The sequence below is a fragment of the Rhinoderma darwinii genome, chromosome 3 (genome assembly GCF_050947455.1).
Source record: "Rhinoderma darwinii isolate aRhiDar2 chromosome 3, aRhiDar2.hap1, whole genome shotgun sequence".
Lineage (NCBI taxonomy): Eukaryota > Metazoa > Chordata > Amphibia > Anura > Rhinodermatidae > Rhinoderma > Rhinoderma darwinii.
Window position 1 is genome coordinate 47,313,132 of NC_134689.1, and position 26,748 is coordinate 47,339,879.

Below are 26,748 nucleotides of genomic sequence, written 5' to 3' on the forward strand. Positions count from 1 at the left end.
AGTGCATGCGAGGAGAAGGGAGAGATTTTTTTGCTCCCTGCAGGAGCAGAATTCCTAATCCCCAGCCACAGCGTTGCCGATGCTGTGGACGGGGATTCCGCTCCAGGAGAAGTCCCTGACTTCACTGTCCATATTTGCACAGTGATGCCATGGACTGCTCCTAAAGCGGAATCCCCGACCACAGCCGTCCCTGACAGCTGTGGCTGGTGATTCCGTGCCAGGAAAAGTCCAAGACGTCACTGTCCATAAATGGACAGTGAAGTCAGGGACTTCTCCTGGAGCGGTCCCCTACTCCTGTAGCAGAATCCCTGGCAACAGCGGCCGATTGGTCAGTGATTCCGCTCCAGGAGAAGACCCTGACGTGTGTGACATTATCTACAGAAGGCAGCGTGTGGCATTATCTACAGGAGACCGTGTGGCATTATCTAAAGGGGCAGTGTGTGGCATTATCTATAGGGGGACCTGTGACAGTATCTACAGGGGGCTGTGTGGCATTATCTACAGAGGGGAGTGTGTGGCAATAAAATTACAAATGAAATTCATCCGTTTTTAAAATTGACAGGGGAAAAAAACTGGTGCAAAACAGGTCCAAGTCGTCCGTTAAAAATGGAAACACGGCACGGAACGGAAACATAACAAATTGGATGCAAAACGGCTGAGAAAAATGGACCAAAAGCGGCCGTTTTGAATCTGCCGACACCTCGGACCCGGTCGTGTGAATAGAAAGGTAGTTGACGACGCGCCGTGCCTCTGACGAAGCCGGTCTAGGACGAAACGCGCATCGAGGCGTTTTTTGTGCCACATCTCTCCACGTCCCCTGCCATCACCATGTCTCTAGGTATGCCTTTGTATTTATATCCCTGGTGATGCATGTATTTGTTTCATTGCATATGTATTGGTATTGTTGTAGCGTATCTCTACCACACATATTTTTCACCAGTCAGAATCCACTAGTTATACCCAGCAGTCCTGCATTTATTTGCCTTTTGGCTATTGCTATATATCCTTTGTACATATGGTGTGACAGGTATGGGACGTTTGTTTTGAGATGGGTTGTCTCTGTTTACCTCATGGTATGTTGACATCTATACCTCGCTGGTGCGGCTCTCAGTGTATGACCCGCTTTATTTAAATCTATTTATTCATATTTTTGTGATACCATGAATTGTTGTTCATTAATAAAGATTTCTTTTAACGATACGTGGTAGTGATGTATTTGTATATTCTATTGGGGTGTTATGTCCCCTGTGCTTTTGTGCTTTAAGTTGTTTCTGTAGTTTGTTGGGGACCCCCCTTCTCTCCCTTTTTTGAGGTTTCTTGTAGGTTTATTACTAATACACTGCAATACAAAAGTATTCCAGTATTATAAATGCGATCGGAGGATCACATAGTGAAGTCCCCTGGTGGGACTAGTAAAAAAGTTTCAAAAAAAAAGCTTAATAAAATTTATTTAAAAAAAGTGAAAAAAAAATTGAAAACATTTTTTCCCCCTTACAAAATGCTTTATTATTGAAAAAAAAAAAGCAAACAAGTTACACATATTTGGCATCGCCATGTCCATAACGATCCCAACTATAAAGTTATTACATTATTTAACTGGCACGGTGAACGCCATAAAAAACAAAAATTGCTGTTTTCGGTGAATCCTGCATAAAAAAAAAAATGATCAAACATGTCAAATGACAACATAAGGCTTTTTTACATAAAATTACTTTTTGGTTTAACCCCTTAATGACCAGCCTATTTTAGACCTTAATGATCAAGCCATTATTTTTGCGTAGACCTAGCTTTATAATGTCTTGCTTTTTGCGGGACAAGTTGTAATTTTTAATAGCACCATTTTGGGGTACATAGAATTTATTGATTAACATTTAGCAACTTTTTTTGGGGGGGTGGGGGAATAGAAAAAAAAATGCAATTTCGCCACACTTTTTTGCGTCCTGAATTTACACCGTTTACCGTGTGGTATAAAAAAAAAAACTTTATTCAGCGGGTTGTTGCGATTGCAACGATACCAAATTTGTATAGTTTTTGTATGTTTTACTACTTTTACACAGTGAAAACACATTTTTTTCAAAATTATTTGTTTTTGTGTCTCTATATTTGAAGAGCCATAAGTTCTTTATTTTTTCGCCGATGCAGTTGGAGGGGGGCACTTTTTTGCCGGACGACTTTTTATCGGTACCATTTTGAAGTAGATTTGACTTTTTGATCAGTTTTTATAACTTTTTTATTTTTTTAAGGCTGGATTCAAAGAAAACAGCAATTTTTGCATGTTTTTTTATTTTATTATTTACGACGTTCACCGTGCGGGTTAAATGATGTAATAAGTTTATAGTTGGGGTCTTTACGGACGCGGCGATACCATATGTAACCTTTTTCCTTTATTTTTTAATAAAAGCAGTTTGCAAGGGGAAAAAGTGAGTCTCTCATTTTTAATTTTAACCTTTTTTTTTTTTTTTTAAACTTTCTATCCAACTTTTTTTTTAACTTTTCTACTAGTCCCACTAGGGGACTTCACTATGCGATCCTCTGATCGCATTTATAATACACTGCAATACTTCTGTATTGCAGTGTATTATGCCTGTCCGTGTAAAACAGACAGGCATCTGCTAGGTCATGCCAGAGGCACGACCTAGCAGGCATTTACTACAGGCAGACCTGGGGGCCTTTATAAGGCCCGCGACTGCCATCGGAGACACAGAAACTCTGATCTTATCGCCGGGTGTCAGTGGGATGAGAGGAAGCTCCCTCCCTCTCTCCAAAACAACTCCGATGCGGCGCTCGCTATTGAGCGCCGTATTTGAGGGGTTAAACAGGTGAGATCTATACGAATATCGATCTCACACGTTTGAGAGGGATGCCCCCAGCCCTGAGCTACCTCTGGCAGCTGAGAGCAGGGAGATTTGACAGCTCCCTGGTCTGTTTACTTATTCCGATGCAGCGCCGTAAAAAGGCTATTGCATCGGAAATAAAGCCCGTTAGTGGCCGCCGTAAAAACACTATGGGGCGGTCACTAACAGGTTAAAAGGTCATTCCCCAACATCTGATGAACTTTTATATCAGGATGATCCTTGTTGCGGTGAAGATGAAACACGTCAGCTCTGGGCATCTTATGTACCAGATACCAATGCCTATTTTTAGTTAAGTCACATTTACCTTTCGAGCTGCCGATAACTTTTTTTCAGTAACACAATCCATGAAGATTGAAGAAAACCGATAGTTTTGTTATGATTGCTTAGAAAAGTGTGATCCACAACGATTATTGCCCAGTGAAAATAGGCCTATAGCCTAAAAGCATCTGGGCCACAGATTTCTACTTGGAATTAAGCATCCATAAGGCCTTATTCACACGGACATGTCAGTTTTGGGCGCGCAAAAACCGCTGCGTTTTGCGCGCCCAAAAGGTCCGTGTGTCAGCATCATGATGACACTGGTTTTAGGTTCACAAACAGAAAAGCACGTGGTGCTTTTCGATTTTCATTAATTTCCTTTACTACTGGAGCGCGCATCACCCGGAAGTGCTTCCGTGTGCCGAGCGCGATTTGCACGCACCCATTGACCTCAATGGGTGCGTGCAGCGCGAAACACGGGCAAATATAGGACATGTCATGAGTTTCTCGCAGCACACATACGCTGCGTGACATTCACTGACAGTCTGAACGGCCCCATTCATTAACATAGGTGCGTGAAAATCACACACACATAGCACGGACGTATTATACCGTCGTGTGAAGAAGGCCTAACAACAAGTCCACATGCATACTTGTTTAATATATTTTGCTAAATCTTTGAATACATTTTTACAGGTGCGCACCCACAGTGCGGCAGTCGTATCCGGATGAAAGCACGCCAACATGCGGTGGTCAATGGCAAATAGGATACTGGACAATTAATTTCTAAGGCGCCATGCACACATCTGTTTTTCGTGGATCCGTGTGTCCATTCCGCAAATTAAAGAACAGGGCCTATTCTTGTCCGTATTTGCGCTGTCTTACTCTTTCTAGTGTAAGGGTCAGCAAAAAAAACGGACCGCTCATGGAAGCTACTAGGATACATGTTTTATTGTGTGCGAAACAGCCAGCTGTGTGCATGATGCCGAACACTGTGGTATTACCTGCACAAGTGTGGCCATTGGTCATCGCATGTGGGCGATGCTTCGTCCAAATACGGCAATTGCAGCATGGGATCGCACCGTTAAAGGGGCAACCTAAACAATGCTCAGATTATAAGTGAACGACACATATAGCGATAGTTGCTAGAAGCTGCAGCAGTGTCTTCAGGTGCTCAGTTAGAACACATAATTTCAGGCACCCAGTTTGTACCGGTCTAATTATAGCCCCCACATAGATTTTCTGCAGTATAATTGAGTTCTCCAGGGAAGCGGCCTTCCCAGGGGATAAGCTGGAGTAAATATCAGCACAGCAAAATGCAACTTAGTAAATCCTACTGGTTGAAACGCACGCACGCACGCACCTAAAATCTATAAGGCCCCATGCACACGACCAGAAAAAAACTCTAATTGCGGACTCATCCGGTTCTATTATCCACGGACACCGTTCCGTATCACTACGGAAGGGTGTCCGTGCCGTAGAACCGTGCCAGGATATATGGACCATGTCCTACAATTTTCAATCGCAGGCCGTGATTATGGGCACGGCCGTGAGCATGCGGCCTAAGGGCTTGTCACTTTCTGCAGCAATTTCTCTAAATGTAGGAGACATTCCGTTGCGGAAAAACCAAAGCATTTCCTGCGTTTTTTTACTCCAGAATGTGGTGCCGATTTTGCTGCATTTTTTTCAATGCTGCGAGATGGTGACACCTCCAATTCAGTCCACTTTCCACAGCAGGAATTGACATGCTGCGTTACGAAAAATACGCACATCAGGTAAATTTCTGGATGGAATTTTTACGCAGCATGTGGGATGGAATTTGTTAAATCTCACCCACTTTGCTGCTTCTGTATTCTGCTACGTATTTTCCGTCCGCAATTCTGGATGGAAAATACGCAGCAATTCTGCTACATGTGGTCGAACCCTAAGATGTCTAACAACAATTACAGTGCCAACAGCCTGTGGCACTATAAGCCTCAGCGTACCTGGAATTGATACGGTGCCTCACACACACGTACAAGTGGTGAGTACTTGACTTGGCTTCCTATCGCAGCTGCTGCACAACTGCGAGCGAATATGAAGTTCTGCCGGAAGAAGTGAGCTTAAGCCACTGACTCTACACTTGCAAGTATCAACTAATATAGAATAGACATGGTTTGGCACATATTACCGCTTTACACTTTTTTTTTTTTTTTTTGTCACTTCACTTTTTGTTTTTTATCATTTTCCTCACTCCTTTTACATTCTCACTTATAGTTTACAAGTTTTCTTTACCACCCTCTTTAAATAAATATTACTCGGTGGCTTCAAATTTACATTACATTGCCTCCCTAGTATCTTGGATTGCGTCGCTGTTCTGCCTGTTCGTTGCCTGTTCGTTGCACAGTATGTTACAGCCGACACCGTGCTGTAACGGCAGGAAACGGAGCTAGCTCCGATGCCTGCCATTAACCCTTTAGATGCCGCGATCAAAAGCGATGGCAGCATCTTAGTGGTTTGAAGCTGATCGACATCGCAAGGTTGCCGATCATTGTTATGGCAACCGGTGCCTAACGATGGCGTCCTAGTCTGTGAAGTAGAAATTTTTTTATAAAAAAAACATTGTCAGAATTGTTGGTTTTTGGTCACCTCGCTTACCAAAAAATGGAATAAAAAGTGATTGATTAAAAAAAAAAAAAAAAAAAAAACACAAAAAAAGCACATGTACCCCAAAACTGTGCCAATGAAAACGACGGATTGTCGAACAAATAAACCTCTTACACCGCTCCGGTGGAGAAAAAATGAAAAAGTTCAGTCTCTCAGAATACGGCGATGAAAAATGTTCAATGTTCCAAAAGCGGATAAGATTAGTCACCATTTATCAGTGCGGAACTGGCCAGACATCTATGAAGTATTATTTATTTACCACATTATTATACCCGCTTATTATACCCTGATGTACTCCGCACAGATTACATATGCCCCCACATTATAAACTCAAATACCAACAAAACCCCAAATGGCAAAAGCCAAAGGGACTTCCTTTTCTTCTGAGCCCTACAGTGTGCCCAAACAGCAGTTTACGTCCCCATATATGGCATCGCCATACCCGGGAGACCGGCTTAAAATTTTACGAGGTGTTTGTTTTCAGTGGCACAACATATTGTGCACTAAAAGGTCTATCAGCGTAAAATTGCAATTTTTACTTTGAACCATCAGATGAGCATTAATTTCTAATGAAAAAACACGTGAGGTCAAAATTCTCATTACACCCCTTAATATTCCCTACAGGGTGTAGTTTCCAAGATAGGGGTCACTACCTGGTGGTTTGTTTTACTATTTGACCTCAGAGCCCTACAATTTTGGGCCAATGATGCGAAAATCACCAAAATAGGCTCACACGCGCATGGTGCTCTTCAATTCTGAGCTTTGTCATTTGACCAGGCAAATGAGAAATGCCTTGAGGGGTGTAGTTTGTAAAATTGGTCACTTCTTGGGGGCTTCCACTGTACTCCGGCACCTCAGGGTCTTGCAAATGCAACATGGTGCCCAAAAATCAAATCATAAAGAACTGCATGCCACATAGCGCTCCTGCCTTTCTGAGCCCTGCAGTGTGTCCAAACAGCAGTTTATGACCACATATGGGGTATTACCGTACTCTAGCGAAATTGCTTTACAAAAGTGATGCTTTTTCTCCTTTATCCCTTGTAAAAATGAAAACATTCTAGGTTTTATTTGAAAAATGTAGATTTTCATTTTTATGGCTTAATTCAAAGAAAGCTAGCAAAAAAACTATGGGATCAAAATGCTCACTATACTCCTAGATTAATTCCTTGGGGTGTAGTTTCCAAAATGGTGTCTTATTGAGGGTTTTCCGTATGTTTTGGCACCACAAGACCTTTTCTAACCGGACATGGTGCCTAAAATATTTTCTAATAAAAAGGAGGCCCCAAAATCCTCTAGGTGCTCCTTTGCTTCTGAGACCTGTGCTTCAGTCTAGTAGCGCACTAGGGCCACATGTGGGATATTACTAAAAACTGCAGAATCTGGGCAATAAATATAGAGTTGCATTTCTCTGGTAAAACCTTCTGTGTTACAGGAAAAAAAATGATTACTAATGAATTTTGGCAAAAAAAATAATAAAAAAATGAAATTTGTACATTTCACTTCCCCTTTGCTTTACTTCCTGTGAAACACCTAAAGGGTTAAGACACTTTATAAATTATGTATTGAATACTTTTAGGGGTGCAGTTTTTAAAATGGGGTGATTTATGGGGACTTTCTAATATAGAAGGCCCTCAAAGCCACTTCAGAACTGAAGAGGTACCTGAAAAAAATGGCCTTTTGAAATTTTCTTGAAAATGTGAGATATTGCGGCTAAAGTTCTAAGCCTTGTAATGTCCTAGAAAAACTAAAAGGACGTTCAAAAAACTATGCGAATCTAAAGTAGACATATAGGAAATGTAAACTAGTAACTATTTAGTGTGGTATAACCATTTTGTCTTACAAGCAGATGAATTTAAATTTAGAAAAATGCTAGTTCTTCCAAATTTTCTCTACATTTCGGTGTTTTTCACAAATAAAATATTGAATTTATCGTTTACATTTTTTCACTAACAAAGTACAATATGTCACGAGAAAATAATCTCAGAATCGCTTGGATAAGCAAAGGCATTCCCAAGTTATTACCACATAAATGGACATGTTAAATTTGGAAAAACAGGCTGTTTCCCCAAGGGGTTAAGGGTAAGTGTACACAGCGTTCTTAACCTAGCAGAGAAAAAAACTGCCTCTATGAAAATCAATGGGAGGCAAAAAAATAAATAAATTGAGGTTTACAGGTGGAAACCGCTCCAAAATATGGCAGGACGCTTTTTTTTGTGTTCAAAACGCGTAAGTTGTAACACGTCTAACACGTGCCCTCCTTGGATTTTTTTTAAGATAAACAAATAAAGCTCTTTTTATATTTTATGGATGTGCTGAGGAATTTCCTTCTTTCCTGCGTTGTATGAATCTCTTGCCATCCTGCAAGCCCCCTCTTCGTTGCACTCCATTGAGGAACTATATATTCCATGACGAACATATTGGGTGAGCACACTGTAGTTCCTTGTTACTTTTTCTCTTTTTTCAATTAACCCAGTATTCAGTGTCAATCTACGTCAGATACTGAGCGCTAGGGACCGCCAAATCGACAGTCTACTCATACAGGTCAAAGAGACGAAGGACCAGTTCACACTGGTTTTTTTGCTGCACTTTTTGCCCGCGAAAAACAAAATATGCTCAAAAACGGGCGCTGCGTTTTTTTCTGCCTCTTATTGATTTCAATGGGAGGTCAGAGGCTGAACCGCGGCAAGAAAGGACATGCCGCTTTTTTTCCCCCACGAGCGGCTAAAAATCAATGGGGGCAATTTGAGCTGTTTTTTGGCGCCAATTTCGATGCGGTTTCCGCATCAAAAGCGGTGTAAAAAAACTCAGTGTGAAGTGGGCCCAACGGGACTGATTGCAGGGGTACGTGAGTGGCTAGAAAGCCATCAAGTTGTTTTTATATGTCGGAGGAAGTTACCGATCCTCTTTAACCGGTTCCCGACCACCAGCTGTGTATATAAGTCCGGCGGTCGGGGTCCTTAAAACCTGCACTATAATGAATTTTATAGCTTTTAGCTTGCTGCCTAAGCGATCGGGCAGCTGAATGTCGGGCCCCCGGAAGTCAGTGACTCCCGGGGACCCTGAGAAGATAGAAGCAGCTTTCACTGCTTCTATCTTCTCTGATCCCTTCTACACAGCGCTCAATGAGCGCTGGGTATATGAATAGAGGCTGCGGCAGCGCCGCTGGCTCTACTGGTCCCAGTGATCATGTGACTGGTCACATGATCGCTGGGTGTTAGTAGTAGACTGCTGCTGGCTGTTACTAGGCCCAGCACAGCCCTATTAGTGACAATAGTCACTATAAGAGGGCTGATTTCCCCTGTAACTGGGGCAACTGGGCAGCCTAAAAGAAGGAAAATAAAAATAAAGTCCTACAACTGCCTTTTTTGGCCTTTGAGGGACAGACCATATTAATAAAATAAGTTAAAGTGCAAAAAAAATTAATACACATAATGACGTTCCCCCTCCATTCATTGTCAGAACGCTAGCCCTGACCCAATTACGCTAAAATAGACAAGTAATATCAAAACTTACGGTAGACAATGACGATCACAAATAAAAAGGTCTATTTTAGGGTAAAACTATTACCAGAAAAAAATTGCTAAAATGTAAAAAAGCATATATTTTACTATAATTTGCAAACTAAGCTTAGAAAGTCTAAAATAGCAAAAAGGATGTGTATAAAAAGTGATTAAAAAAAAAAAAAAAAAAAAAAAAAAAAAAGAAACTTGTATTGTCCATGAAAAATTCAGTGCAAAAACCACGTCACTAGCCCAACAAATAAAAAAAAATTATTTTATAGCCGCTTAACGAACGCTTGCTAAAAATGGCTAAACGGTGTCTGGTCCTGAAGGCTCAAAATAGCCCGGACCAGAACCGGTTAAAAAAATTTAGGGCATATTCACATGATATACCATAAATGCTTGATAGGTGGGGAAACCTCTGGGCGCTCACCTATTGAAAAACCTATAGAAAGATTGCATAAGAGCCATCTTCTCCTTAAATGCATGTATTTATATATTTCCCATGTGCCTATGGTGTAAATGCGTTACTCAATAACAGTTTAATCTCACATGGGACTAGATTTAGCAAATTGTGCCGCTGTTCAGTGTATTAACTCTCTGAGGCAGCCGGAGAAGAGGAGAGAAGGGCCGAACACTAAATCTGCTTCATACCAGCAACACAAAGCAAAATGAAAATCAGTAGACCTGACCGACTATTCCAAAAGACGAGCAAAGATTTTCTGCTTTCCGAGATAATGAATTTAAAATACAGTATCCCTAAAAAAATTAAATACAAACCTCATATAGTGTAATACAGCCGTAACCTTCTAATGTACAGACATACGCCCACAGTGCATTCTTATCACATACGAGGCTTACGCCTGGATAGACGGTAGTTTATATTGAGGTTTATTTTGTTTTTATTAAAGGTATGGAAAAGTGTAGGTAACCATGCTTTTCAGAACCAAAAGAAAAAAAAGCATACACCTATATTGCAGGCTCATCCAAGTATACATATGCACACGTTTCCACAGTATAGGTTGGGGGGGGGGGGGGTGGAGGGTCAGTAGGGTAACAAAATTTCTCCTATGCAACCTGCAAGCGACTTTACTCATGCAACTATTTTCCCTTTTTACAACTTTCATGTTACCCTATGGGGAAAACGATAATGAAAACAAAAATATGTATTTCTGCAGACTCCAGCTGTCAAGGCAAGCCTTTGTGGAGGATTCCAAACCAACCCTTTAATCCCCCTCCCCCATTAAGAATTCATCACCATATCTTTCCAAGTGAATCATGAAGAATAACATTGAGGTTTAATTTAAAAAAAAACAAAAAACACACATACATTTTATATATATATATATATATATATATATATATATATATATATATATATATATATATATTCTACATACATCACGGATAATGAAAACTATCTTGCATTCTGTATAGTCTAATATTGTTCTTTTAGATTTTTAGGAAGTTAGAATGGGCTGAAAGCAATTGGACTTTAACAGAGAGAAAACCAAGAAGCTCCAGTGGACTCTTTCCTGTTAACAATAAAAAGTTAGTTAAACCTGCGTCAATTTCAGAGAACAGAGCGTATAAAAACTAATACGAAGAGCAATACAGAACAGCAGATCGTCTTCAGTTCCCTAAACCAGGCTATAAAAAGTGGTTACTTCTTACCTATTACTGGAGGTCACAATTTGGGGTCCGGATGAATGGTCAGAATCTATATACACAGAATATACACCGTATACCACATGTGGACATGCTGCCTTAAACCTTACGAGAGGTAAAGCTGTAAAGGCAGGATTGTGCAGCTCTAGGGGTTTGGCTCATCTTCTGGGAACACTCCGAGGTGAACGTCTAAGGAAGGGACCTAGGGATTTTACATGTCGGCCAGCGTATGGCTGACTAGCAGCAAATCAGATGTCACATACATTTAATTCACTATCCTTCTAGTCAATAAATGAACAAGCTGCCACACCTATGAAAAAAAAACAAACACACATTTCCTCTGTGATGTCAATAGGAGGCCCTGTTCACACGGAGTTCTTTGACACGTTTATTGCCGCGGAAACCGCAGCAAAGAATGGCTGAAATTGCCTCCCATTGTTTTCAATGGGAGGTGGAGGTGTTTTTTTTTTCCTCCTGCGAGCAGAAAAAAAACGCTCGTGGGAAAAAGAAGTGGAATGCCCTATCTTGAGGCGTTTTACACCTCAAAAACCCTATTAAAATCCAATGAGACGGAAAAAACGCAGCAAACGGCCGTCACGTTTTTTTGACGCGTTTTATGTCAAAAAACGCTCACTGTTTTTAACTTTATCAGTTGAAGAAATAGGTTAAAACCGCATCATAAAATGCGTCAAAACACGCAACAAAAATTGCAGCAAAAAAACGTGTCGCAAAACACCTGGGCTGCAAAACCACTAAAGCTAAAAACACAGACAATTTCTCCAGGCAGAATTTTCTGCCTGCAAAAAACGCAGTGTGAACATACCCTTAGATCGTTTCATATATGCAACTCTTCATCACACCGGTAATTTTTAATCATGTAATAAATTGAATCAAATTGCTGGTTGTATTATATTCCGTTCACTAAATTGGTAAATTTACTGCCAATTCTTACTGCCAATTCTTGCTACATACGTGCCGGTGTCGCGGCACGTATGGGAATGCCATCATGGTGATTCTCTGATTTTAAAATTTCAAGGGATTGAACATGTTAAACCAATGGCGAGAGGTGGTGACCATGACAAAAAGATCCTACAAAAAGAGGCACAGTGGATCTATCGCATGCAGACCATTAGCCCCGCGGGTTTAAATGAACAGATCTCCTATGCGTGTTTTCTCTAAGTATCGAATTGCATTTTTTACCATCCTTGGGAGAGATGCGGTATATATGCGTTTTATATGCGTTTTTGAGTGGTTTACATGTTCCACTAAAGAACTCAATTCTTCTAATAGCATCAACCCTCAACTTTGTTTATCTACAATATGATATTGTTATTTGAGGTCTAGTACTTTTACTTTATACTAATGATTTACTGTATGTAGCACGTGTGGGCTGGAACAATCATTTTTCAGCAAGTAGCTGTCAGGGCTGTATACTATGAGAGGAGATCTTGGTCTACACTTGGGAAGTTTAATAGACCATCTCCTATCCCTGACCACTTGTCTGAGCCTGAACATGTCTAATTGGGCTACATGAGCCATATTTTAATACTTTATCATTAAAATCTAATTTTAAATCATATATAAACCTGATCGACGTGTTTAAAAACCGCAGCATGCTCCAAAATCCAGACACTATTTTTCTGCCATGCTTGAATGGCGTTTTTTAAGACTCAATGCACTAGTATTGTACCGTACTTGCGAATTTGCAGTGCGGACTCCACCACATCTGTATCTGAAATTATTCATTTAAAAAGGGGGATTTCCCATGATCAATATCTGATCTGTGGGGGACTGACCGCTGGGACACCCACCGTTCCCGAGAACAGGTTTAACCAGTCGTCCCTATGGGCTCCATATGAATGTAGCGGTACTGCACATGCTAGGCCACCGTTCCATTCCAGATAAGCCCGCTCTCCGCATCAGTGGGGATCCCAGTGGTCGGATCAGAAATGTATCACCTATCCTGTGGATAGGTGATAAATATTGATTATAGGAAAACCCGTTGAAGCTGCCCTGTATATTTTAGGACATCGTAGATGCAAGTACAACACAAACACTGTAGGGGCAGATTTACTAAGGCTCCATGAACACGACCGTATTTTTCATCAGTAATTACAGACCCATTCATTTCTATTGGCCACAGACTCCTTTCAGTATTTTTACTCATGGGTGTCCGTGCTGAAAGAATTATAGAACCGGTCCTATTCTTGTCCGTAATTACAGCAAGGACTCTCCCTTAGAAGTCTATGGGAGCTTCCGTAAATACGGACGGTATACGGAAGTGCATCTGTATACCGTCCGTATTTACGGAAACGTTGCTATGCAACATGCTGCTGACATTTGCACCCTCCCTCTTTTTTACGGATCCGTATATACGGATGGAATACGGAAGCAACGTGGACCGTATTTACAGACAGTATTTCGGGAAAGATGAAAATATGGACGTGTGCATGGGGCCTAATTACACGACCGTGCCCGTAATTACGCCCCGTAATGCCGGCTGCATTTATTCAGTCACCTTGAAATTCTGTGACCACTATCAGAACTAATCAGCAGTTATAGTATTTTCATTTACTCCTAAATTAATCAGCATGGTGGGGATCCTCCATAACTCCTCCTGATAAGTCTCCAAAAACAATTCAGTAGGAGACATGGGAAGACTGTGCGCACACAAATCTTGGCTGGACAAAGTCTTGGAGCCAGGTCGCCATTGTGCCCAGAAATATGCTTTTGGTGCCCAGCTGTTGTAGTCTAACCATAACGCTTCTATAGACGTCACCGGGAGACATTGTGTTGTACAACCGGCAAAATTCTTCAGGAATTTGTCTTCACTGAGTTTTCATAAGTCAACACACTTTACATCAAATGACGCACAATCAGAACATAGATAAAAAAAAAATATTCTGTTAATTGGATTGTTTCAACAAGACCCATTTTTGGAAAGTATAGAAAGGCGTCTCCGACTCATAACCTCCCTCTATTAGCCAGAGAGGAGAGTCGCGCGCACTCCGCTGGACGAGGACATTTTTACACTCTGAACGGACCATTCTATGGTCGAAAATTGAGAGAAAGAGAGAAAGAGAGAAAGAGAGAAAGAGAGAAAGAGAGAAAGAGAGAAAGAGAGAAAGAGAGAAAGAGAGAAAGAGAGAAAGAGAGAAAGAGAGAAAGAGAGAAAGAGAGAAAGAGAGAAAAGAGAGAAAGAGAGAAAGAGAGAAAGAGAGAAAGAGAGAAAGAGAGAAAGAGAGAAAGAGAGAAAGAGAGAAAGAGAGAAAGAGAGAAAGAGAGAAAGAGAGAAAGAGAGAAAGAGAGAAAGAGAGAAAGAGAGAAAGAGAGAAAGAGAGAAAGAGAGAAAGAGAGAAAGAGAGAAAGAGAGAAAGAGAGAAAGAGAGAAAGAGAGAAAGAGAGAAAGAGAGAAAGAGAGAAAGAGAGAAAGAGAGAAAGAGAGAAAGAGAGAAAGAGAGAAAGAGAGAAAGAGAGAAAGAGAGAAAGAGAGAGAGAGAGAGAGACAATACAGACAACAGCTTTGTGTCTACATAATACCTCAGACAGATGGAATCCATGGCAGTCAGCAGGTCAGGACAGAATATTCACCCTGCTGCTTAGTTATTCGGGGTTAGTTCACACAAGTTGTGTACAGCCAGTTGTTGTTTTTTTTTGCTTGAGCCAACATAATTATTATCTATCTGGCTTGTGCAGGGGAAGCCGATGCCACCAGACACAAAACTGACCAGATATCAAACTATGCAATCAGTTGCGTGTCTCGAGACATTGGTTCCTGCCAGAGGGAAAGAAAAATGGTGGTCTGGATATATGTGAACTGGTCATTAACCCCTTAATGACCAGGCCTGAAAAGGCTTTAGTGACCAATAAGGTTTTTGCCTCTATGTCTTTCAGCTAGGGCTGGGCAATTTTGGCCAAAAGAAAAATCCATAAATAAGATTTTTTTTTTTTTTTCAACCCTTTGAGCGATTTTCAATTTGAATGTCGATATTCTTATTACTATTAAATAAACTGAATAAAATATCAAGAGATCATTTAAAGAAGAACTCCCATGAAAAAATGTATTTCTTTTCTCGTTTGTAATAGGCATTTTCTACACGTATATATTTATTTATCTCCTAACCAAGCTCATCTAGATTTCAATACATAGGCTCTGTTATATGGTCACGACAGCAGTAAAATGGCAGAAAACTTCACTTTATGCCCCCATAAAGAAGTTAGGCCCCCATAGATTTAATGCCCACTCTAGAAAGTGCCACACAGTCCCCCGCCTTGGGATTGCCACGAAGCCCCCCCCCCCCCATCCCAGGTAGTGCCACGCAGTCAACCCTCCCAGGAAGTGCCACATAGCCACCCCCCTCCCTGGTAGTGCCATACAGCCCCCTCCTCCCTGTAGGTAGCGCCTTTGGGGCCCCCTCTAGGAGTGGAATCCCCAACCAGAGCATTGCCGACATTTTGGCCAGGGATTCCGCTTCAGGAGGAGCCCCTGACGTCACTATCCATATATGGACAGTGATGTCAGGGGCAACCCCTGAGCTATAGTCCCAGGCAGAGCACTACTAGCACTCTGCCTGGGACTCCTGCTCTGCTCCTGACATCACTGTCCATATATGGATAGTGATGTCCAGAGCAGAGCGCTAGTAAAGGCTCTGCTCCGGTACTCCGGCTCTGGGGAAGCCCCTGATCTTACTGTCCATAAATGGATAGTGATGTCAGGGGCAATCCCAGATTCAAAGTCCCGGGCAGAGCGCTATTAGCACTTTGCCTGGGACACTGCTCTGCTCCCAACATCACTGTTAATATATGGACAGTGATGTCAGGGGCTTCCCCAGAGATGGAGTCCCGGAGCAGAACCGCTTCTAGCGCTCTGCCTGGGACTCCATCTCTCCTCCTGACAGGACCGTCCCTATATGGCTTTGGCTCCAATCTCCGCATACATTGCCCCATCCCTTTTCTAAATGACCTCCCGCCATTGGCTGGCAGCATATGACTTCATAAGCAGCCAGCCAATAGATGCAGTACTGACATGCCTGGGTAAGTACTGCGGAGCATTACGTCGGATAGCCACAGGAAGAGGTGGGAGTAGTCAGCCTTGCTGCATCCTGTGCCTCCTCTCTTCACTGAATGGATGGAATGGTGGCTAGCGTAGGAGAGCAACAGTGGTAAACGAGCGACTATTTTAGTCACAGGTGACAATGCAGCGGGGCGGAGCTTCCTCCTGTAGCTCAGCGGGTGAGATTATGAAAATCGAATCAACGATTGTTTAAAAACAGAATAGTCACAGGACTCCAGGGCGAATTAATTCGATTAATCGCCCAGCCCTACTTTCAGCAGCCATAACTTTTTATGTTTTCATTCGTGTGGCTGTATGTGGCTATGTTTTATGCGGGAGAAACTGGGTTTTTCATGTAATTTATTTTTGCAGCGTGAATATAGGAAAGAAAAAAAAGTGTGTTTTTCAGAATTTTTTTAATTTTCTTTAATCCCATTTACATTTCATGCTAAATAACCTGTTCCGTTTATCATGGTAGTATAGATACCTAAAACGTGTAGATTTTTGTTTTTATGTACTGTATGGCCAATAGAATATATTTTATGCAAAATATTGACTTTTTTTGGATACTTTTTGTTTTTCTTTCAATCGGATATTCTTATTTACAACTTTTTTCCCAACAGTGTACTAGAGTACTCCTGTATGCCAAATATATTACACTCTCACTATGGCACAGGCTGCAGTTAGGGCAACACACCGTGTTCCGTAACAGTAGGCTTATAGAACAGACAGCCCTGGGGTACTGACTGGAGAACGTTCCCGCAGCCTCTGATCGCGTCACTGGGTTTCTGGTGATTCAATCGAAGAGGTGAGTTCCCTTCGATCATACAGTAGTCACGGACCGCAGCGGTCAAAGTGTTAAACAGCCGGGGTATGAATGGTTTCGATCAGCAGGCTGCTCTATGATCAGGGGCTGTTACAGCTCCTGCTTAGAGAATGAGCGCTCACTGGAGAGCTCATCAGCCCCTTGTACAGAGACGGTAAAAGACAGCGGGTGATCATTAAGGGGTTGAAAAAACTAGTATACAGAATTTTAAAGTAAAGCTGAAATTGAAGCCACATACACACACTAATAAAAAAAAACACATATACACACACACATACATACATACACCCTTCTCAATGAATTTGAAGATCATCAAAAAGTTATTTCAGTAATTCAATTCAAAAAGTGAAACTCATATTATATAGATTCATTACACACAGAGTGATCTATTTCCAGCATTTTTATCTTTTAATGTTGATGATTACGGCTAACAGTAAATGAAAAAACAAAATTTAGTGTCTCAGAAAATTAGAATATTAAAATAAGCCCAATTTAAAAAAAAATATTCTAATTTTAAAAAAAATTTAAGAACAAAATGTTGGCCTACTGAGAAGTCTGTACAGTATATGCCCTCATTACTTGGTCAGGGCTCCTTTTGCATGAATTACTGCATCAATGCGGTGTGGCATGGAGGCGATCAGCCTGTGGCACTGCTGAGGTGGTATGGAAGCCCAGGTTGCTTCGATAGTGGCTTTCAGCTCGTCTGCATTGTTGGGTCTGGTCTCTCATCTTCCTCCTGACAATACCCCATACTGTAGATTATCTATGGGGTTTAGGTCAGGCTAGTTTGCTGGCCAATCAAGCACAGTGATACTGTTGGAAAATTAAATCAGCATCTCCATAAAGCTTGTCAGCAGAGGGAAACATGAAGTGCTGTAAAATTTCCTGGTAGACGCTGCGCTGACTCTGGACTTGATAGAACACAGTGGACCAACACTCAGTGGTCCAAAGTCCTGTTTTCAGATGAAAGTAAATTTTGCATTTCATTTGGAAATGAAGGTCCCAGAGTCTGGAGGAATAGTGGAGAGGCGTCAATACAAGTTGCTTGCGGTCCAGTGTGAAGTTTCCACAGTCAGTGATGGTTTGGGGGCCATGTCATCTGCTGGTGTTGGCCCACTGTGTTCTATCAAGTCCAGAGTCAACGCAGCCGTCTAGCAGGAAATTTTCGAGCACTTCATGCTTCCCTGTGCTGACAAGCTTTATGGAAATGCGGATTTCACTTTCCAGCAGGACTTGGCACCTGCCCATACTGCCAAAATTACCAATACCTGGTTTAATAACCACAGTATCACTGTGCTTGATTGGCCAGCAAACTCGCCTGACCTAAACCCCATAGAGAATCTACAGTATGGGGTATTGTCAAGAGGAAGATGAGAGACACCAGACCCAACAATTCAGATGAGCTGAAGGCCGCTATCAAAGCAACCTGGGCTTCCATAACACCTCAGCAGTGCCACCGGCTGTTCGCCTCCATGCCACGCCGCATTGATGCAGTAATTCATGCAAAAGGCGCCCCGACCAAGTATTGAGTGCATATACTGTACAGACTTTTCAGTAGGCCAACATTTAGGGATAAAAAATGATTTTTGAAATTGGGCTTATATAATATTCAAATTTTCGGACACTCTAAAATTTTGGGTTTTCATTAACTGTTAGCCATAATCATCAACATTAAAAGAAAAAAATGCTGGAAATAGATCACTGTGTGTGTAGTGAAACTCATTCTATAGATTCATTAGTGTGTATATATATATATATATATATATATATATATATATATATATATATATATTTATTTATTTTTGAATACATCCACACATTTATTAATATAATGTTATTCAGACAATGTAGGAACAAGGTCAAAAGAGTCATTTCATCTTTAGTGTTCAGGGACATTATTGCAGTACTAACTTGAATGGAAGAACGCTGTAATACTCTGTGAACCGCCACTACACGTGTGACGGCGTTTTACAGTAGGAAGCATTGGAAGGAATCAAAAGGAAACAGTGATCAAACGTCTGCAGCGGTCAAATATCTGATCGGAGTGCCGAGAAATGGACCCCCCACCGATCAGATATGGTCATCAATTTTTTCTTAAAGACCAAGCTTTTTTTTATTTTTTTCCATCAAAGCATTCCAAGAGCCATAACTTTTTATTTTTCTGCCAATGTAGCCGTACGAGGGCTTGTTTTTTTTGCAGAACGAGTTATATTTTTCAGTGGCACTAATTTGAGGTATATATATATATATTAATCATCATTTCTTCATATTTAATTTTTTTGAGAGTTAAATGCAGAAAAAAATAAAAATAAAAAGCACAGTTCCACCATTTGATTTCGCATTTAATTTTTTTTCCACGCTATTTATCACGCTGTTAAAATGTCAACTTTATTCTACCGAATAAGCCAATACAAAATAAGTTGTTTACTTTTTTTCGTTTCAGTACTTTTGCACAATGAAACATGTTTTTGTGTTGCCATGTTCCGAGAGCCATAATTTTTCCATCAATGTAGCCATGTGAGGGCTTGTTTTTTTTTTTCAGATCGGTGGCATTTTGGGCACATTTAATAAATTCATTTGTATAATAAAAAATAATTGGGGTCGGGGGGGGGGGGGGTAAAAATAATAAATATTTTTTTCCCATGGTGCTAACGTGTAAACTCGCTGGTTCTGTACGCTCAGCCACCTCGTAAACACCGAAGACCATAGTCTTCTTTCTATAGGACTTCAAAAACACATGTACAATGTAGCAAATAAGAAATGCCTTTAGAGAAGATCGAAAGGCATAGTTTTATTTTTACAAGCGTTGCAAAAAAAAAAAAAAAAAAAGGGAGCGTAGAAGGCCTTATAAGGCTACATGCACACGTTGCGTAATTTGATGCGGAAAATCCGCTCCACAACCGCAGGTGTACACATAATTCCGCAGCGAAGACCGTGCGTTTTTTGATGCAGTATTTACATTTTGAGGTGGAAATATGTGCGGTTTTATGCGTCTTTCTTTAAAACTATTCCGATACAATTCGCAAGCAGAAACGCAGGATAAATTGACACGCTGCAGATTTTAAAATACGAATCGCAGGTCAATTTACGCGCAGAAAAAAATCTGAACCGTGTAAACGAAATTTCTTGTAATCTCACTTACTTTGCTGGTACTGTATAACACCGCGGATTTGCGGCATGAAAATCTGCACAGCAAATCCACACGTAATACGCAAACTTGTGTATGTGTATGATTTAAAGTTAGAATTGGGTGGTCAGCAGAACCAAAAATGCGCACTCCGTAATCTTATTTCTCTTTTCAGAAGAGTGCGGCCTACACATTCACATTGCACTATCTGTATACAGATAGCAAAGGAACATTCCTGCCTCCAATATGGCAGCTCCCAGGAATGTCTTTAAAAATAAAAAACTACAACATATAAAAATATTCTATTACTTCTCTTCTACAGAGCGAAATTAAATGATACTAAAATTAAAAACATGAAGCATTTGTGATAAAGCATTTTCAGTTGCTTACATTTTAGAAGTTTATGTTAAAGAATTGCCTTCCTTACCAACTTGCCTAGGAGGAGCACTGACTAAGGGGGGTGCAGGTGCAGTGGTGACTGGTGGACCAGATGGAGGTGCTGAGGGTCTGGTTAACGAAGAGGATGATGTGAGTGGAGGCCCCAAAGGTTGCCGAGACTGGTTCATCGGTGGCAGAGCAGGACCTGCAAAGATCAGGGCATAGAAACGAGATGCTAAGTGATTGGAGTATTTACAATGCAAACTAGAACTATGTCTAATGCAAACCACTGAAATCACATTGCCAGACCTTATGTAAACGGGAAGAGTACTGTCAATTTTTTGAAACAGAGTACAGAATTAAGAAAAGAGATAGACAGGAAAAGAAAAAATAAATTTTATGAGAAAAAAAGAAAAAGGAGAACACGGATATACTTTGTTTTACAGAGAATAAGGCCAAGTTCAGACATAGCGGATTTGCTGCAAACTTGTGCTGCGGATTCCACGCTGCAATTCCGCAGCAAAGTACAGTACAATACATGTGAAGGGGAAAAAATCCACTTAGAATTAACGCCATGCTATGTCAATTATGTAACAGACTTGCATGGACGTACCGTACGGGAGTAAAAATAATAGCATAGCAGTCACTACCAACTTGTAGAACACTTATACAGACGGAGATCGTCCAAATTGATTGCATTTTGATAGGACCTGCTTATGGTTCAGACTTTAATCGGACATCAATTAATTTTGAAAATCTTAGATATGGAAAAATGGTCAGAAAGTTCCCTAATTTTTTCAGGCTTTGCTTTAAGGGGGTATTCCCAACTCCTTGGTCCAATTGAAAACGTTTCCCACCCCCTAAACATTATAAGCGAATAGATTTATTAAAAATGCTCGTTCCTCAGAAATTCCTTACTTTGATTTCTATGGAAAACGTCTGGATCTCTGTAGTGAGTGGTGCAACACAGGATAGATCACTTTTATGGAACGGATTTTCAGTCATAGAAATTTCTGTAACAAAATCTGCCGCATGTGAATCCACCCACCCATGGGCCAAATGCACACGATGCATATTACATGCAGATTCACCACGCAGATTTCCGTGCGGCAAAGTAAATGAGATTTCGAGAACACTCATCTACACCATTGCAGTTTTTTTCTGCACGTAAATTGACCTGCGGTACGCATTTTAAAATCCACAGCATGTAAATTTATCTTGCGTTTCCACTTGTGAATTTTATTTGTCGAGTTTTAAGAAAAATATATTAAAAAAACGCACCGAAATCCACAGCATAAAAACGGACCAATTTCGGTATCAAAATGTGTAAAAAAAATAAATACATTTGCACCTAAAAACACATTAAAAAAAAAAAAAGGACTAAGTGCAGATTTTACCTGCAGAATTACCTGCATTTACACGGAGTGGCTTTGATGCAGGTTTTCTGCACCAAACTCCACATCGTGTACATTTGGTCTTACTGTGCACAGCGACATCAGGGGATCCTCCTGGACCAAAATGTGAGGTCAGGGGCAACTAGTGTAGGCTCTGCTCCGGAACTCTGGGGAAGACACTGACATCAGTGTCAATATATGAACAGTGATGTCAGGGGCTTGCCCAGAGCTGGAGTCCCAGAGCAGAGCCACTTCTAGCATTCTGCCTGAGATTCCAGCTCTGCTCCAGACATCACTGACCAAATATGGTTAGCGATGTCAGGGCAACACCAAAACCGGAGTCCCAGGCAGGGCGCTACTAGCGCTCTACCTGGGACTCAAGCTCTGCTCCTGACATCACGGTCCATATATAGACAGCGATGTCAGGGGATTCCACAGAGTGCCGGAGCAGAGCCTATACTAGCGCTCTGCCCGGGACTCCGGCTCTGGGGAAGCCCCGGACATTACTGTCTATATATGGACTGTGATGTCAGGCGATTCCACAGAGTCCCGGTGCAGAGCCTATGATAGCGGCTCTGCGTCCCGCGGGCCGCAGATGACAGCCTCAGGGGCCGCATGCTGCCCAAGGGCCGCGTGTTTGAGACCCCTGGTGTAGACCATGATAAACATTGATATATAGTTCAGGCTCCAAGGGCAAATAAAGGGGAATGGATTTCCAGTTAAAGATGATATATTGGGGAACTACATAAAATGTTGTCCCCTTATATAAGAGTTGAAATCGTACCTCCAGTTGCACTCTCCCGCTTGAACTGCCATTGTGTGAACGCTCCTGCACGATGTGGCAACTGTATAACACCCGGAGAGTTTCCTGCACCAGTCAAGCAAGCACGGTGCCGCTTTTCTGATACTATATGGGACAGACAGAGGCAGCCATAAACTGCGCCCAGTTGTTTCCGTCAGCCCCATAGACAAAGAATGGGATGGCAGGGTGCATGCTGAACCGCCGCTCCATTCAAGTTACTCGTCACTACAGTCATGCAGTGGCGAGGAATGGAGGTTTGGGAGTCTTGTTCTAGTGATCGGCGGAAGACCCAGTGGTGGGGTCCCCCGTGATCAGACATTTATTACCTATTCTATGGGTAGATGATAAATGCCTATTCTGGGAAAACCCCTTTAACGGTGTCTGGACATTAACAGGGAAACATACCCCAGAACTGAAATAAGTGAAAAGGTTGACAAGTCCTCACTTTTGTACATTCAGATTTCATACAATACCTGGACTCATAAAACGGTTTTGATGAGGTGGAACTCCAAAAGAAGCTCCGTATTGCTGAGTAGTGGGTGGCTGTGAATTTCCTAGTGTTTGTGGTGGGGCAGGGACCACTCCTGCTGTGGACGACACATGATTTGTCATTGGGTGAGCCTGTCCATGACTTAAGGGTGTTGGAAAATACTGCCAGCTTGACTGGGTCAGCTGGCTCCCATGAGGATGATTGGTGCCTACTGATGATGGTGTTCCAACAGAGTTCGGAGGGGGCATCCTTGGGGGAGATGTGGCATTTGCCGCAGGTTGCGCTGGCAACGTTCCCATAGGTAGTCTATTAAAAGCCTGGCCGGATCCCTGATGGATTCCTGGTTGTGGAACAGTCTGTAATCCACCATAATTATACAGTCCAAGGCCTGCCTGTGTAGGAGCCTTAACTGGCATTTGTTGTGGATATGAGCCAGGAAGAACTGAACCATAGCCCTGTCCCAATGCTTGCTGTGGTGAATACATCATGGGATTTTGAAGGGGACCTTTGGGAGAAAGAGAAAAATATACATTAACATGTAAATAACATATGTACACATATAAATGTAGTTTATAATAATCCACTTACTCCAACAGTAACAGATCTGATAAGACCTCATTCACATGCATTGTACCATACTTTGGTGTTGACAGGCATTCTATTAGGCCCTACCTCTAGGAAAAGACCTGGGGGACCTTTCTCAGCTGATGGGGTGACAGAGGAAGCCCCTCCCTCTGAAACCACTTAGACGCCGAGGTTTCTATTGATCGCGGCATCTAAGGGGTTTAAGGATGGTGGAGGCAAAGCAAAGGAATTTGTTACAGGCTGATACTCTAGAACTGAGAAAGATGTCTGTACCATTCATGAAGTGCACTGTTCCGAAAACGAAAAGACAATATACATTTCACAAGAAGTTAAATTAAAGTGGGGAAATTAGCCCAAAGACGAAGTATAGTGCATGCTGCAGGTTACAAGTGAGATTTTTACATATATTTCATTTATGTTCATGTAGCCTTCAAGGTTTTTCAGTCAGCCATAACGGACTTTTTAGGTTGACATAGCTGTATGAGATCGTGTTTTGTGCAACACAAGTTGTTAATTTTTTTAGCCACCATTTTGGAGAGTAATACTAAAGTTAATCAAATTTTATTGACACAGAATGCATAAATAAATAAAAGCTGCCATTTATTTTTTTAAAGAAATATTCAATTATCTTAATTAAGACTCAATTCTACTGGTTAATATAGTTCTGAAGATCAAAAATATGTATTTTTGATTGTGTGATTTTTTATAAAATGTATTTTATTTATTTTTTCTTCAAATTTATTTAAGACTTTCGTTCCATTAGGCGTTAAAACGTTTACATGTTCTTCTATATGCTAATACATTATGTATGTGTGTTCTGATATACACAGGCATCAGCAAGGACATACATGAATTATTTCCTAACAGGCATTGTTACAGGACAGCCCTGGGGTCTTTTAGGATTCGTTTACACGTAAAAATGTTCGAATCACAACAAAAATAATTATCCAATTGAGTATTAACCCCTTAATACTGAAGGTATTTTAACCCCTTCCTGCGATTAAGTGTGACTATGTCCAGATTGCAAGCGCTTTCCCGCAATTGGGCGTACAGTCACATCCAAGCTTTAAACGGTCACCGTGTTCAGTGACACGGTGACAGCTTCCCAATCGCAACGGTCAGGGACAGTTGTCTATTAGGACTCACCTGCACAGGATCCATCAGCATGGTCCTGTGCCGGCAAGCGCTGTTATTTTTCAAGTCAGTACTGACTGACCAATCACAGTGTAGGAGGCTAGTTTTGCCAGGATCGCCAGCTCTGCTCTGTCAGAGAGCTTGTCAGAGATGGTTGCCAGTTTATGAGTGAAAGAAAAAATCCAAAAACCCAGCGATTTGCCATTTTTCTGCCCACTGACCAGCGTTCACCAACTTTGGTGCACACTGGTCATCAAACAGCAGAGGGGCAAGGTGGGTGACTAAACTGATCTGTTTTGTAGTCTGTGCCCAGCCATCACCTGTCGCAGTACCCGGTCGCCATTGCCCTGCTGAGTCCCTACATTGCCCACTGGCCGAGTTCCCTGTTAGGAACCACCTCTGATCTAGATTTTCCCCTGGTATGTAGGGTACCCTCACTCAAATACAAAAGGGAGGGCTAGGAGATTATAACGTAAATCAAATTCACGATTAATTGAACATGTAACCTCAATTATGATTAATGAACGATTATCTAGGCCACAACCCTTTAGCATACCACATCCCCTATTTGACTGCTACGCCATTAAATTAATATTTGTTCCCTTAGCCTACTGTATATAAAGTCCCCCGACACTACCCCACAGTATATTGTCCTCATAGTGCTCCCCACACAGTATAATGCCCTCACACAGCCCCAATAGTGCCTAACAAAATACATACTCACCTAACCCTATTCCAATGACGAGTGGAGGAGATCCCTCTGCTGCTCCAGGCTGTGTGGTTTGGCGCAGACAGGTGCGATAAAATCACTGCCTCGCTCCTGTCTACACCAAGCGGTGAGCGTCCGGCAATATATAGTGAATGGTAGGGCAGGGACCTTACAGCTCCCTGCTCTACCATCGGTTTCAACTGCATCTGCTTGATGAGGACACAGATACAGTTGAAACCTGGAAAAATAAAAATCGAAGAAACCGAAATGCACAAGATGACGTCTGTTAATTGCGCTTCAGGTTTTTTTTTTATTAATTGCCCAGACCTACAGCAGGGTCTCTGATCCGTTCTCCTTGCTCACTTGGGAGTAGCAGTAGTTTTTTTTTAATTAAAATTTGTTTTTAGCTAGTAGTTGCAATTTGGGTGCAGTGTTTAGTATACTATTCTAAAATCCCCCAATATGGCCACAAGAGTCTTCACAGCAGAGGAAGCATATCAAATGTTATGCTCTGATATCTCCGAGCGGTCATCTTCCTCCGTATCGAGAGACTCAGAGTCTGCATCTCCCACCGTCGGCACAGAAGAGCCGAAGGTACTACTCTGCCTGAGCCAACATGGGTAGCTGCGGACAACTATACCCCCCAGGTGCCTGAATTTACAGCCCCCATCAGGCATTCAAATTGACACTACAGGGTTCAGCCCCATTGATTATTTTAAACTTTTTTTTCTGACGCCCTAATAGATTTAATGATTCAGCAAACCAACCTATATGTGGATCAGTTCATCTCCCAGAACCCCAACTCTTTATGGGAGAGGCCAAACTTGTACCCCTATAAAAGGCAGTGGAATTGGGGAAATATTGGGGCTTATTTTTAAGCTTTGTTCTCGTAAAGAAAGTTAAGAATTAGAGACTTTTGGGCCCCTGATATTTTATATACACCCCCCTTTACCGCTCCGTAAAGACAAGTGTAACGTCTATGGCCGCGGTCCGTCGTTCTAACTTACCCCTCGACGACCGCGGCCATCCTGCTGCTGTGCTGCGTCGTCCCCCTGTGAGGCGCCGGCACTTATTTCCGGGTATTGAGACTGTCTCCCGGAGGGTGCGCGCACGCTCGTGCCCGCTCTTAAAGGTCCAGCGCGCGCGCATGAAAATCATCATCAACAACTCACATGATGTCCTGGACTATAAGAAGGCCACCGCCCTTTTGATCCTCGCCTGAGCGTTGTTGTTGTTTCCCAAAGTCTGTCTTGCAAATGGTCTCCTAAGTGTCTTCCAGCTTCCCATTGTTCCCCGTACCTGTATCCTGTGCTATCCAGTACT

The 26,748-nt window shown here is 41.8% G+C and overlaps 1 protein-coding gene across 2 annotated transcripts in view; it reads right to left on the minus strand.

Moving 5' to 3' along the window:
• Positions 1–26,748, minus strand: part of SEC24A (SEC24 homolog A, COPII component) — a 129,931-nt gene that overhangs the window by 90,237 nt on the left and 12,946 nt on the right. For both annotated transcript variants that reach the window (XM_075856331.1, XM_075856330.1), the window contains exons 2-3: positions 22,981–23,502; positions 20,361–20,516 (exon numbers count right to left, since the gene is read on the minus strand). In XM_075856331.1, the coding sequence (XP_075712446.1) occupies positions 20,361–20,516; positions 22,981–23,502 (678 nt within the window). The remainder of the gene's footprint in view (positions 1–20,360; positions 20,517–22,980; positions 23,503–26,748) is intronic.